At 43.6% G+C, this 15,675-nt stretch overlaps 1 protein-coding gene across 1 annotated transcript in view; it reads left to right on the top strand.

The window, feature by feature from the left end:
- GDA (guanine deaminase) overlaps positions 1-12,229 on the top strand; it is a 48,383-nt gene extending 36,154 nt beyond the window's left edge. The window contains exons 12-14 of the mRNA XM_044446614.1: positions 3,356-3,474; positions 5,225-5,252; positions 7,985-12,229. Of these exons, the coding sequence (XP_044302549.1) occupies positions 3,356-3,474; positions 5,225-5,252; positions 7,985-8,055 (218 nt within the window). The 3' untranslated portion in view covers positions 8,056-12,229. The remainder of the gene's footprint in view (positions 1-3,355; positions 3,475-5,224; positions 5,253-7,984) is intronic.
- The last annotated feature ends 3,446 nt before the right edge of the window (positions 12,230-15,675 follow it).

The raw sequence follows: 15,675 nt of genomic DNA, 5'->3' as shown, positions 1-15,675 counted from the left end.
TCTGCCCCTTGTAAGCAAGCCTCCTGCCTGCAGGCATGGCGGAAGGCAGCAGCATTCAAGTATGATTCAGTTGCCAGCCCATTTAGCCATTGTGCACAGAATGGAATGGAACACTCCCTTGTCTTTGCCTCTGGCAGCAAGATGCCTTGAGCAGGAAACATCACTTCCCGAAGGGTGAGCCAGATTGGAGAAGCAGCAATAAAAGGGGGAGAGTTTCTCCCTTTCTCCCTACCCTTGTTTCCTCGCTCCAGGTGGCTTTTCCTTGTTAAACTCTAGATATGTGCATATCTTGTCAAGAATAAGGTGCTGGGCGTGATCTGGAGAAGGGGAAACAGTGGAGGAAAAGGTTGAACACCTTCTTTCTCCCTTGGTCCTTCTGTAATCTCAACCCCTTCTCCTCTCCGCTGGTTTTCCTGGTTAAAAAGGGCCCTTGGGACAATGTTACAAACCAGTGTTGTTCTGTGCTGTCGAGTCACCTCTGCCTTAGGGAGACCCTATGAATGAATGCCCTCTAAAATGCCCAGGCCTGCACAGCCCTGCTGAGCGCTGGGGATGCAGCGAAGCTCCATGGAATCCGTCCCTCTCCCATTCGCAGCCTTCCTCTCCCGCTCTGCCCTGTCCTGGAAAGTGAGCGGAGCTGAGAGGAAGTTTGCCAGTGCTCATGGAACGCAGCAAGCTTGTTCTGCATCAGGTGCAATGCAAGGAAAGGCTGCTGCACACAAGAAAGAAGAGGGATGACAATTGTGCAACATGTGCATGGACTGTGATTCTTGGTGGGAGCTGTGTGAATGCTGAGTGCGCTTTCCAGGATCTCGGACTCACAAGTGTGGCAAAGCAGACTGGAGTCTGGGAGCTGAGCCCAGGCTTTCCAGTGGATTCCCACCCCCAAAACAGATTCCATCTCTACTCAGCTCGCATCAATTCGAGGCTGTGGCTTCCTTTAGGCAGTCAGTCCATCTCATGTTTGCTCTGTCTTCAGTTTTCAGCATTTCTGTGCTATGAACTATCTCTGCATGATGCTGGTTTGGTTCTCTTGTGCTTTATCAGATTAGTTCTGACTTGATCTCATGCCACCCTCTTGTGTTTAGTATGGAACCTGCACCAAAGGCACCACTGAGATAAATTAAAGCCGTAGGTAGGAGGCTATGTCGAAATACAATAACTTCTCCAGTGCCAGTGCAATCCTATGCATGTTTACTCAGAAGTAAGTTCCATGCTTACAATTTCTTCCATTGCTGTATTTTAATTTCTGTGGCTGAAATGTCACGGCTAGTCAATATGATATTGATAATAATAGTGGCATAGCCATGCGCTGTTGCATTGTACTTAGACATGATAAATGACGCTTCTTTAGAGCAAAACTGGAAAAAGAAAAGGAAAACAAAACTAGACATCTCCAAGAAGTGACTAAAAAAAGCAATGACAAGCACTTAGCATCCCTGTACTCCTTTAGTCTAAGAGCATAGATCCTGGATGTACATAAGGCAGATAGAACTTCCAGTACTTTTCCCTGAAGCTGGTAGGCAGTGAACTTCTCAAGTCAAAGTCTAGACTGGGAACACAAGGTCTGCCTTCTCTCTCAGAATGGTTTGTCGTGAAGATGACTGCACGGAAGCGGAACAAAAGGTTTGAGGTTGATTGCATTGGATAGTTTCTCTTCTTTGAATAGTATGGAGATAGTCCACCAGCAGAATTTATGGCTTTACCTTGTGTACCTTTGTTGCTATCATATCACATCTTCATAACTAAGGCAAATACTTTAGATTTCTCCAAGAGAAATTCTAGAAGGATTGGATCACGGTCTCCCATCTAGCCTGTGAAGACATGTGGCAGTTCTGAACAGTTTTTTTGCTTAGGATCATTTAAGAAAAATCACAAGCACTTAAAGATCAGTTCACAGCTCTTTCTTGTAATTGGACAGGTATTGTTTTATCTCCCCCTGCGCAGGTCATAGTTTCCCTACCTAGAATTAAATTTCTGGACTTACAAGCCTTGCAAAGCCACTTTTTGTTTCTCTGTGTTCAGTACCATCTTACTTCCTGTTTCTTCCTCCATCCCCTGATTTTTGTGCTACCTAGTTTAATGAAGAATATAAATGCTTATATAATCCCTTGTGGTATTTTGGTTGGTCCTAATGAAGTTCTTGTGCAACTGTGGATTTTGGATAATCCTTACTATTTTTGAAAAGCTCTCTTTCTGCTCATTGTGACATCAGCCTGAACTCTCCTTGTGCTCAACAGGGCTGTTTCTTTCAGGGTTAATATCTTGGTTCAGGCATGGGAGGGGTGATAAATTGTGCCCCCCCCCCCCCATGCTGCTTCAATAGGGCACCACAGCAGATGCTCCAGGGAATGATTGATTATATCACTTACAACATACAGTTGTTGTAAATCAGGAGTAGATTCCTTGCTCACAGCCTCTCCTCACTGCCTCCCATCCCTTTGCTTTGGAGCAGACTGTGATCTGTTTCTCTATCTGCATTTTCCATGCAGACATTGTAGCCTCTTTTCCACTGTTCAGGATGGAAGAAAGAAAAGCCTCTTTTTTCTCATCCACCACAGAAGGGTGGGGGTGTGTAGGGAGGGAGGGAGGGAGGGAGGGAGGGATGGATGTGTCTGTGCTGTGTTTTAATTACAATTGTTTTATTGTCTTAATTGAATTTTATTTAAGATTGTAAGGGACTTTGACTGACATTTTTTTCTGGGTAGGAAGGCAGTCTGTCTGTCTGTCTGTCTGTCTTTCTATAAATACCAATGTGTGAAGTTATGTATGAAAGTGGGGAATTTGGATGAATGGGCTCGTATGATTGGGTCTGTGTGAAAGAAAGAGATGGGAAGAAGGAAAAGGGGGTGGTCCATGTACTTCTGATTTTGGCCATAATGACCCCTAGTCCAAGCCCAGGCCTAGCCCCATCCATTTGCAACTGCAGTTGCACCCACTTCTGGAGCATCAAGGGACTGCAGCCTTCAAATTAAAGGAGGGTCCTTGCCCCTACTTATTTAGTATTATTTGAGTTCAGATAATCATTTCAGTGCTGTTGCATATTTTGGGCAAAATCATTTGGTGGTTGGATGTTTTAGGACTGGTCCTACAGGGAGTCTAAAGAAAAATCTTCGAGGTAGCCTGCCCTCTCCTGGTCAGAGTGGGACTTTACCCAGGATGGAATGATGCCAGGAAAAACACAAGGGCACGAGGCCATTGGGAAAACAAGGAGCAGGGGAGGAGGAAAGCACTGGGCAGCTTATTTCCACTGCTAGGTGCCATGCTTGCATCCTTTTGAGAGTTCATATGAATGCAAAGAATTTGATCATGTGTAACAGAAAAGCCTGATTTATAATCCGACTTTGTCTCATAGCTCTAGGACTAGATACTGTGACTGGAAACTTTGAGGTTGGCAAGGAATTCGATGCACTGCTTATCAACACAAAAGCTTCTGACAGCCCTTTTGATGTGTTTGCTTCTGACACCCCTGAGGTAATCAAATATTGCATCATGAAAAGCAACATGAGTGGAGAAACCTGCTTTAGTCCAATGCATTGGACTACAGAAGTTTCCAGTCACCCCATCAGTATAAGGACCCTGTGGGATGCTTGGCAGCCCTTCTTCAAGATTGCTATTACGCACCACAGAGAGAAATCGGCAAGCTAAACAGTAATGGCCTGGAGTGGGTTGGCTATGTTAGTGACCTGTGAGAATTGTGTGAAAGGTGGTTACCCTTGTTTTAGAAACATTCACTGTGAATATGGCTGGGAACCTGCTGAGGGCCTGCACCCCAGTGGGGGAGGGGGGCTAGAGACACCAGGAGCTGCCATTCTTCACCATGGCAAAGAGCTTGCTTACCTGGCTCTCTCTCTGGCCCAGGCAGTGATGGTGATGAGCAGGTGAAGAAGCAGCAAATGCCCCATCTCCTTGCTCACCGGCTCCTTGCATGTCAAGCAAGCCATGGGGGGGAATTATGGGAAAGATGGAGGGAGAAGCAACATCAGAAAATGCCAGTGAGAATGAGAAAGAGCCATCACCAAGCAGAAGGCCCTACGGTGGCTGTTCCCCAGGGGCCTTCAAAAGCCTGGGGTGAGCCATGATTCCTTCGGAGACATTGTGGCAAGAATCTGGGTCAGTTCCCCACTAACACAATTTTCTTTCCCAAGTATTTGGCAGTGTGCAGACTACGAGCTTTTGGGTTGTGGACTGCACACTGGAAATTTTAAAAAAGAATTGCATCAGAAAGGAAGAAACAGGACAGTGCGGCAATTTGAGAACCTATCGAATGTGAAATAAGATGTGCTAAAGCATTTACAATTGGTTGATAATTTAATGTAGTATTTCAAGTACTGCTGTGTCAAAAATTTCTTTTGACACAGCAGTAGTTGAATGGTTAACTTTTTTAACCATCGAATATTAACCATTCTCTTCCAATTTTAAAGAAAAGAATAGTTTTCAAAAAGAAATTTAATAGTGAAAACATTTTGGAGAAATGATTGTGGGCTGCTGAGGTTTGCTTACTTGGGAGACATGTCCTCTTTTCAACAACAGTAATCATCAGTCCAGAATCCTGTTGGCTCTTCAGCTTCCCAAATTTCAATTAAACCTCATTATGAGGTCATTTTTCCTATGGTCTTTTTCAAATCTGGAAGCATGGGCACTCTGGGAGGCTGCAAAGCAATGGAAAGATGTGTAATAAAAGAAAACGCGCAGCACCCCCAACTGCCTCTTAATTATGAGATAATGATGAAGCCTCTTCCTTGAGGAAGAAGAATTTGAAGAGCCTGGAGGACAGCACTCTGCTAGTTCTACTGTGGTGGGTGTAAAAGTGCTGGGGGAGGCGCCTGCCATCAGAATTGATGCTGTTGCCATTTGCAGTGGGAACACAAAATGTAAAGCACCCTTAGGCAACACAAAAGACGCTGTGCTACCCCTCCCAAGGGCGACCCCTGGAGGAAACTGCTGGTAATTTCTCCTCTGCTTGGAGAAATTTGGTGAACTTACCCTCTCCATGTCTCTGCCCATGTATAGCTTGGAGAATTTGGAGAAGCCATTTGTGCACAGGTCAAGTCACAGTGATCATTCTAAATTATCCTTAAAGCCAATAGCCAGCTTTGATTTGGATTAGTCGTTCATTTTACATTTGCTTGATATTGAAGACTATTACTAGACTTTGATTGAGTTCTTTTATTAAGAGAGAGGAACTACTTTTTGAATATTTGCTTTTTCTTCCATGTTTTAGGATCTTACCCAGAAATTCCTGTATTTGGGTATGTAACAGTTTTCCCTCTATAGATATTGTCATCTAATCATTACAGACATTAAGGCACTTCCTTGTTTTTGTTGTCCCCTTTTACAATGCATGCTTTTATTTTTTTATGGTCACAATATGTAAACTTTACTAAGTAACAGATGTTTATCTCATGAAGGTTCAAATTCCAATGGGTAAGTTCTATTACACTCAGTGCGCCTAACTCCTGAGTAAATATTAACAGGACTGCGTAGTGAATCTATTCTGGTACACCCAAAAATGTCAGGCCATGAGAAAATATACCTGAAACAGACCCATCTATCATCTTTGTCCAGCATCAGTTTGTCTTCACGATAAGATTTTGTCTTTGTGACAAGATGCATAGTTGAACTCAGGGCAGCGCTGGGTACCAAAAAGATCCACAGCTCAGGCCTACAGGAGAAAAAATGCACAGTTCGGCATATGCTGATTTAGAAATATGCTGAAGTCCATATATGCATCTAAAGCCCCTGCCTCCAAAAGACGTCCCAAATTGCACAAAGCATGTAAGGACAGGGCAGAGGAGTGCATGTAAATTCAGAAAAAGACCTCAGGCAGGAAGATTCAAAGCAGGCAGCAAGAGGAGAAGCATAAGAAGGAGAATCGGATGCAACAGAGATTTTCAGGACCCCCCAGTTTCAGCAAATGCCCATGCACAGCAGTGTGGTGGGGCAGGCAGCCTCCCAGCCATCTGGGGCTCAGCCCCCTAATACTGCCTCTGTGTTGAACTGATGGCCTGCATATGCTAACATACACTGTTAATGGGAGGTAATACAGTAGATCCAAAGACCAGCTTGTTCACATGTAGGTTGGCACTGAGTATGGGAAACTGACTTACACGAGTCCTGGTGCCAGTTTGCAGGGGCAGGATGCATATGCATGTCCAGATGTTCATATGCAGTACCTTACGCACTCCCCATTGCTTTGGCAAAGCGTGTGTGAATGAACATATTGCCATTCAGCCCTCAATGTGAAAAGAAGAGCTGCTTTAATGTGTTGCTTAGTACTATGGCAAACAGTTTAATTATTCCCACTTGTTTCTGGTTGCATGCAACTTTTTTTGCTTAGATTATATCTGGATTAGGGTCAAGGTGCTTTGGGATTCTAGTCTACACTGAGTGAAGTGCCATCAATTTCTTGTCCCACAGTAGCAGTTATTGGCAGCTTTTTACATCTGTTCAAGAGACTAGAAATCTAATAGGCTTCTGTTCAGCAGGATGAGATATGAGCAAAACAGCAATGGAAAGGATTCCTATGTTTTACCAGAATTATTATAATAAGTGAGCATTCAGGGACTCTCCACACAGAATGCTTTAGTTCCATTGAACACTAGAAGTCACGGGTATAGACAAGGCCTGTGTCCATGCCTGCATCAGAAAGCATAATGTGCCACTTGGGAGGCTCAGCTGTAGCCAGCTGCCTGCAGTTCCTACGACCAGGCTGCCATCATGAGAACAGCTGCTATTACATTCTCAGGAAAGCCCATGACTACTTAAATGAAGTAAAAAAAGTGGCACGCAAATTGTCCTAGTCTTGGGTCCAAACCACATGCAATGCTTCCATATAGGTTTGACCCATTTGAATGAGATCGAGGGGGGGGGGTGCTTTTGTCCTGCTCAGTCTCACTTCTGATACAGGGCACAGCTGCAGGGCCATGGGGATGCATCATTCCCATTCATTCATTCAGAGATGCAATTGAAAGAGTTAGCATTCACATTCAAAGCCCTAAATGGCTTGGGGCTAGCTTATCTGAAGGAATACCTCATCCCATATATACCTACCCAGAGCCTAAAGTCATCATCAGAGGTCCTTCTCTGGAAGCCCTATCCAGAGGAAAGGGGATGGCTACCAAGAGAAGGGCCTTTTCAGTTGTGGCATCCTGGCTATGGTATCAGCTCCCCAAAGAGGTACGCCTGTTGCCTACTCTGTATTCTTTTCAGTGCCAAGTGAAACCCTTTTCATTTTCCCAGTATTTTAACAGTTAATTTTTTAACTTCAGTTTTACTGTTGCATTGTATGCTGTACTACTGTTATACCCCTGTGCTGACTTGGTTGCCATTGCAGCAGTTATATTGTCTTATGTTAATTTTGGAGGGTTTTTCCCTCTCTCTTTCTTGTTTGTGTGTTTTTAACTTTTCCCGGCTATTGGGTGGTATAAAAATGAAACAAACATAATTGTACCCAAGGGTCCACTTTAGATATGACTGGCCCAGATCCATATTGGAAGACATGGTTCTGCCGCTACACATGAAGTTTGGACCATAGTTATGGTAGCTGATGAACTCTTTATCAATCCTTGCCCACTTTCCTTACTGGAACTAACTCTGTAACATTGTGACCACACACTCTTCCTCTTGCAAAAACCAGTCAGCAAAGTCCGAGCAACATGAGTAACAGCTGCCTGTGCAAAGAGTTTCCTACTTCCTAGAACTGCAAGACATTCTAGAGGAACCGCCTGGGTTGGGTTTTTTACGGAAGAGAGATCACTGCAGTCGTACTGCGGTTTTGTGATATTTGATTTCTTGGGTAAGCATAAGATAAGTGAAGGTAAATAGCATTCCTGGCTGCCCCCTGCCTCTCATTAGATACCCAGAAAGGGGTGCTGAGTGCCCAGCTCTGCTCCCAGCCTTCACCTGACCCTTCCAGGTTTCCACAGTGGTATAGGATGCCCTCCTGAAAGGGTAGTAATCTCTTTCATCTTTGTGATTGCAGGTGATGACAGAAATATCGAAGAGGTTTATGTGGCTGGCAAACTGGTGGTTCCCTTTTCAAGTTCTGTATAAGATTAGAGCCCCTTTCTGCAAAATGCGCTGCTGGTATCTCTATAGCTTGGAAGAAGTGGGTGAAAATGCGGTGCCTTGTTGTGATGCCATGCTCACGTTGTCTATTATGTGCCGGATTTACACAGAAATTTGGTAGCTCTCATCAGATACACACAACAAATATCATGCCAAAAATGTGTCCCATTTGTATGACCGAGAAGGAAAGAGGTCACAGTATCTAAAGAATAAATTTTACTGTGGAATGAGCCCCCGACACACATAGGGGAAAATGCATTTGCTCTTTTGAGCTATATTTCTAGAACACTGATGCTACATTTTTATCTGACAGCATTTGTGGGATGTATATAGGATCTCACTGGATATGCTGAGGATCTCACTGACTGAGATCCAAAAGACTCCTGGACTGGCGTACTGGTCTGGTGTTTCCTCCACCCATCTACTTCTCTTTTCCATGGACATGACATGCCACTTCAGAGAGTTCTTCAATCCCCAGACATGATTTGGGGCACATGGGGGTGCACAATAAAGATGGCTGGAAATGCATCTTTGGAGCCTGGTCCCTATTGATAAATGCTGCTTGTGCAAAGCAAAGCAAAGCAGAATCGCTAACAAATCCTAAACCTCTGGGTTTCATCCCTGAAGATGACAGGAACGGCTCAGGAATAACTGGGCAGGGGTGCATAAGAGGGGGATAGGCCAGGGAAAACTGGGTACAGGTGCGATTTTACCCCAGTTGTGTTCAGTATTAAGATCACATTCTGCTGTCCTGCTTCCTTCTGCTAAGTACTACTAGATGTTTGTGACTATAAGTATTTCCATTGCTCTTGTGGGGCGAACATTTGCGCACATAGCCACTGCACAATTGCCAAATTGCTGCCAATTTAACAACCTGTCACATTCTAACCTAGGTCCATACATTTAGGCTGGTCTTAATATTAGCAGCTTGCCTCTGGCCACATATTTTAGTTATCAGATGATCACGTTTTTGCTACCCCAGAGGAATCTTTACGCCTTAGTCATCAAAAACTCTTGTCCTTTTTCTTCTGTGTGAAATGTGAATACACACTTTACAGCCTGAGAGAACCAGTTGTGAGCAACTGTATAACTGTTTGGTCTGCTTGGGTTTGTTGCCTTAAACAGGCGTGCATTTAGATGCACACAGTTTCAGAGGGTACTACAAGACTGCACTGGAAAAGTTCACCTGCCTTATCCTAATGCTACAGCTGCTCACCATTTCATTTTGCCTTTGCAAATACATCCCCCAGTGAAGATTTTGCTCTCTACAGAGGTTTAAATGCTTATGTTCTTGGATTCCGATCCACAGAGGGAGCGGAGAGAGGGAGATCTGGCTGCTTGGAAATTGCAGGTGGGAAAAGGATGCAAGCTGCTGCATCTTGTTTCCAGATGACCGTCTAGAAATAGTTTTTCCCATTTTTGTGAGCCAGGGGATGCTGGTGCTGCATTTGCAGGTAACATTTAATTTGGGTGTATGAACAACGCTTTAGGAAACACACAATGTGCGAACTGATGCAGTTTGCCCTTGCCAGCTTATTCTGATGAGACCCCTATTTCTTTGGAAGGCAAGGATCATGTTTCATCCAATGGCAAGAGAAAGAAATCCACTTACCATCCAATTAAAACTGTGAAACATACTTTTGGGGACCACTGTATTTTAGAATAAAAACTCCCTGTCAGTCCCTGCCTCAAGTATTATCGGCTCCCTTTCCAGCAGCAAATGTTGGAAACTCCAACTGTAATATGGGTGTTTAGATTAGGCAGAGGCCTCTTCAAGCAGGCCGAGGTCCAATTCTCTCCCTCACCCCTTGGACTGCACACTTGCCATGGTGGTTGTAGGGAAAGGAAAGAAAAGGAGCATGAAAGTCAACTAAACTTATCTTTAGTAAGCCTCCAAAGCCTTTCCAGAGGCTTACTAAGGACAAACTTTGCTTGAAAACAAGCTACAGTTGCCTGTAGTAAGCTTTCACCAGCGTTTATGTACCATTTTTACTTCTTTTACCTTGTTTTGATGGCAGAGGAAACAGGGACATTGCTGGAGGTGCTAGACAGCGCATGTGGCCCCCCCACCCATGCATTGTCCCCCCTCCCCCAAGTTCGGATGACCTCCCACTGTCCCTAAATTGTGAATGGGGAGCAGCTCCTCACATTCCCCGCCATTTTCATTGTGTGGAAGTTTCATACCGGATGGGTTGTGTCATTTCTGTCCTTGCTTCTGTTCTCCATGTGTATGCGATTTAGATAAAAAAGAGGAAATAGAGCTTATTGGGGTGTTAAATGTTCAAATGTGCACTTTGTGGAAACAAGCACTTTCTTTTTAATTACAAATCGAATTGATTTAAATTCCTAAGCCTCGACTTCATCTTATGGTGCCACTTGTTAACCTTCTGTTTGAAGATGCTAATGAAACTGAGCATAGCCTGTCTTTTGTGCAGTCACTGAAATGATTCCCGTGCGGCCAGCAGGACTCTGTGCTTCAGAACGTTGCCTTGGCCTAGTGTTCTTGTTGTGAGATATTGCAGACTGATTGCTCGGTGAACCAAGGACAGGGGCTTCTCTCTATTTCCTTATCTCAAATTCTTTTTTAGCCTATATATATTTTTTGCTGTAACAAAGAACAAAGCAAAAATCAAAGTACTCTGCCCTGAAAGAGCTTGCACCTTGCAAGAGTGTTTGCACCAAAAATGTGGAGCTCTTATTTTGTAAAAACCATCTAAAGGTGCAATCCTAGGCATTTTTAGACAGAGAAAATTCCTAGAACTCCCAGCAGGGCTGGCTGGGGCATGCTGGAAATTGAAGGCCTTTTCTCTGTCTAAAGGTACACAGGATTGCATGCTAAATCCTCAACAGAAATGAATGAAGGGTTGGTGTGATGACCCAAACTCAGCAGCTTCGTATTTGCTCAGGACCACAAAATTCAGGTTTGCATCAAGATGCTGGGGTGTGCCTGGTTCTCACATCAAGCCCAGAGACACTCCATTCCTATGTTCTTTATTGTGACATTTCTACCCAGAATTGGAGGGTGTTGTGAGAGCAACAACCCCAGCTTGCAACTTAGAACTAACCATGTGTTATGAATGTGGGTACTTTGCCTGCCTACTGGTTCCAGGTTCAAAACCATGATGACCCCAGGGATGGCATGAGCCGGTGTGGTTGGCAGCCAGTTTTCTCTTTCTTGTTTACCCAGGCATTGCTTGCAAATGAGGCCAGATAATTTGCAAGCCACAGTTCTGTTCTGTTTTGTTATTTTCATGCTAGCACTTTGTTTGGAAGAAGAGAGTAATGTTTTTATTATTATTATATTTGCTGATAAGGATTTGCAATACTGATGTTGTGCTGTGCAGTTACCTCCTCATATATGTTGGTTTCTACCATGAAGGAAAGTCATGTAACCAACATTACACCAGTTTGCCCAGTCTTTCCTGTCATCAGGGCATTTACCTAGCTTTGAAGTCATTTTTTTAAAGACCCTGAAATATGCTATCACTTTAACTTTGTATCCATTTAAATGAATGGTGTGTGGACAGCAGCTGTTCTATTCGTACCACTCATAAATTTTGCAGCCTACTGGAACGTTTGTGATGCTGGTTTTATGTGAACTGTACTTGCGGAGGAGCAAAAGCCCTCTCGCTTTGACATGGACTGGATTCAGTGCTGCTGTGCTCTAATCTCATTTTGTGGAAAGACAAATCTGATTTTTGAAGAAAATATCTTCAAATAACCTTGCCAGGTCTTTCATCGCTTCTGATTCCATTCTTCAAGGAAATACATGCCTTTAGAATAGTGATTGTTACTCTGTGTTCTGACTGCTTTGTTGTCAGTTATGCTAAATGAGCACCGGTGTGCCAATGTAACAAAATAAAGGGCACATGTTTACATAAATTAGCATATGACTTTTTTAATGAAAATCCGTAACACTGATTGGTTCCATGGAAGGAGGAAACATTTCAGGGGTGAATCGCTCCAGGTACCCCAATGCCATTTGTCTACAAATTGGTGAAATAAAGACTGACATGTTGCACTTAATATGAAACCTGCAGCAATGTCTCCCTCTTTAATTAATTACAGGTATGGGGGGGGAGGGAATGAGTCATCCCTGAAAGGCCATGTGCAGGGAAAACAAGGCTTATATCCTCTCTCCCCACTGCTCCTGCAACAAAATCCCACTCTGCATGGCTACAGCCCTATTGACTCCTGTGCACATGGCCTAGCCTGAAAGGGTCCTTCAGGCAACCCGTTTGTACTTTGGATCCCTGTGCTTGCAGTCCTGAGGGAGGCGTTCCCTGGCATTCTCCAACCAGAAGGTGTCGAATCTCTCAGACTGTGAGGGACTTCTCCATCATCTATTCGCCCTGAAAGGTGTGGATCAGAAGCTGCACCCTGGAAACTTCAGTGCAAGCAAATGAGCTCTAACCATAAAGCCAGTAAAATAAACAGAAATGGCACGACAACCTCTGCATAGATGTGCTGTGTTTTGAACCACTCTGGGGGAAAACTTTGACCTGCTGCGTGCCAGAACTGAACGTCAGAAGTGCCTCTTGAGGGTGGCTGTGATGAACACGGCTGGCTTTGCCCAAACCTCAGCCTCTCCTCCTCACAGCAAGGGCAAACGCACCAAGACAGCAAAATCAGATACCTGAATGTTTTGAGGTTAAGGGGAGCAGGGCAGCAATCCTTGAGAATTGACAGGTCTGTGCCCAAGAGCACAAGAGGAAGAGCAAAGCGAAAGCAGCTCCTGAGCAATGTAATTTGAAGCCTACGGAAGATGCAAAACACGCTGCTTTCAGGCCTGACTAAAAGGTTCCCTGAAGCACAGACTCAGCAAGCCTTTCTTATGTCTTCCTAACCTGAATACAAAGTAACATTCTATGTACCCATCCAGTGGCTCTCAGTCCAGTTCTGTCAATGGGTTTATTAATACTGAAAGGCCACGGGATGAATCCGTCAGCATTGTTTGTTAACAATGAGTCCTAAAACAATCTGGACTGCATCATGGTCTCTTTTACTAAATTTACCAGCATAAATATGCTAAATTTTTTCCTGGAGTGAAGCCTAAGATAAGATGGACAAAAGAGATAGTAGGCATGTGTGTATGCATCAAATTCCAGTGCCATTTCATAGTCAGCATTTAAATGTGTACTCAAGATTTCAGTACATGATACATAAAATCTCATTATCTGTACATTTATTCCCTGGAATTAATCATATCTGCTATAAATATACATTTCCATGGAGTTTTGTCAACTTCTATGAAAAAATAACTTGCATATAATAGAGTAGTAACAAAATCCTGACATTTCCAACTTGAAATTTTAGTGAAATTTTGCAATATCTTACTCTGTTCTTCAATTTCTTTTACTGGTCTTGCAATAATTAATGTTAAGGCATTATTGTTAACTAACCCTTTCTTCAAAAAGCTTGAATATTACTAGTACCTTAGTAAGGGCCCTAGTAGAAGTAACATCAAGCACTTTGAAGTCTCATTAGGTATGATAGAAGAAATGTAAGCAGAAGCTTAACTTTCCCTTCAAATTGTCACTTGGAAGTGCTTAACTTTGGATCCTGTCCTGGCAATGCTAATATACAGTCTGTAAAGATTTGATTAAAGGTCAGCTCTTGCAATAAAGCTTAATTCATTCCATCAACTGACAGAGAAGGAAAATGCCCTTTAATGAGACTTGAGAATAATATATTTCAATCACCATGAACAAAGTGTAAAGTATATTAGCAGTTGCAGCAAGCAGGAGATATGTTTTCTCTTTTTTAAAAGGAACCATGAAGTGTGGTAACTTGGTTACAATATGCTGCTGCCAAATCCATTTCATTGCAGGTATTGCAAAAGACAATAATGGACAAATTAAATGAGAGCAAAGATTACAAAACCAGGAGATAATTATTTTTGTGCGGCACCAGAATTACCAGCACTGTGTGTGACTGCCTGCTAAATTGTGTTCGCCAGCTGCCTGCTAAACACCTAGCCTGTTTTGGCAGGGGGAGTGGGATGGCGCTGATCTTCCCACACTCCTCTGGCTCTCCAAGAGGAGGTCCAAGCAGGAGGATGTGGAGGGAGCTCTTGAGCAGGGCCCAGGCATCCGTGAGTGCCTGCCACAGCCTGCGAATCCATTAGCACTAGGGGTGGAGAACAATATTCTTTTAGGCTGGGATTGAGGCTATCTAGGAATATCAGCTTCTGGCCCTTATGCACCTGTGGTCCAGTTCTTGCAAGATCTGCAGGAGCAACTCAGAGGTAGTCCGAGGGCATCACAAGCAACACTGTGTGGGTGCAGGCCCTGCTCTAGAGCAGAGGGCACTTGTGCTGCTAAAGCAGGACTTTGAGGAACAGGCAGATCTGTGCTTCCGTGTGCATCACGATGCCCCAAGAGCCACTGAACCCAAAGTGCCTCATGCCTGCGTGTAAGTGGGTGGCCAAAAGGGCCAGTGACTCCGCAGCCCCGGCTGAGTTGCGCTTGGATTCTCCTCCTCCTGTTCTAGCTTGGCCTTCTCGTCTTGCTTGTTCAGATTTGTACAGCAGCAGCCCAAGGTGAATGTGGTGATTTTGTGCAGGATTTGGGGGGAGGAAATGGTTACACCTTCTCCCCACCCCCTTTGATTACCTCCATGCTGCTCTGCTGATCGGCAAGGAATGGCTGGACAGTGGGGGGAAAGGGCCCCTCTTCCTGGGCTCAGTAGAGGAAGCATGTGATACATGGGGAAATATTTGTCGTAATCTCTGCGTTTTGATAGGAATAGACACCAATCAATAGAATCTGAAGAGGAGTAGTACCATAATGCCTTTATTAGCACCAACCTTCTTAAAAAATCACAAAACCATGACATGATTAAATGATCTTTTTTAAACAAGAAGAGCAGATAAACTATCAGTAGAAAGTAATATCAACTTGCCTTCCTTGAAAACAGCTTGTTTACAGTCTCCTTGAGAAATGTGGGGGGGGGGGGGTTGGTTACATGAGATAAAAAAGAATTCAAACTGCATTAGTGTCACACCATTGCCTCTGGGAAGGAAGTGCTACAAACTTGCTCTTTGTTGTCAAAGTCTTTAGTAATCAGCTACAAGAAAATAGCAGGAACACTGCCCTTTTGATGCATTCAGAGCAAAGGCATTTTCATATATTTAGTTTGCAACTGAAGTTGGAACTTGGGAGGCAGCTCAGACATTAGAGGAAAGACTGTCTGGAATGAGCCAATTTCCATTATATAGGAAGCAAAATATAACCACCAGTTCTCTCAAACAGGAAGAAAAAGCAGTTGTTTAATAAATGTTTTAAGTTTCCCATTATCTTAATGGTATGATATTGTATACTGAGCAAATAGCTTGGATCTATTCATTTGGGGTTATAGGTGGGTCTGTTCATCACCTACAATTCCATACTTGTGAAATCTATCACAATATTTAGATTTATAAACGTTTCGCTTTTTGATTAAGTTTCTAGAACTCATGAATGTGGATATATGCTATATGTGGGAATCTTTTGCCCACAATCAAGTACAGAGAGATTCACTGTTCCATTGAAACTGTGCACTAAAGCACAGTTCACTTGTGGCCGGAGTCTACCCAATATTCCAGATTTTGTGGGCAAAACATTC

Source organism: Varanus komodoensis, unplaced genomic scaffold (genome assembly GCF_004798865.1).
Source record: "Varanus komodoensis strain SLA01 unplaced genomic scaffold, ASM479886v1 scaffold5, whole genome shotgun sequence".
Lineage (NCBI taxonomy): Eukaryota > Metazoa > Chordata > Lepidosauria > Squamata > Varanidae > Varanus > Varanus komodoensis.
The sequence above is the reverse complement of the archived record's forward strand: the minus strand, read 5'-3'. Positions and strand labels throughout refer to the sequence as shown.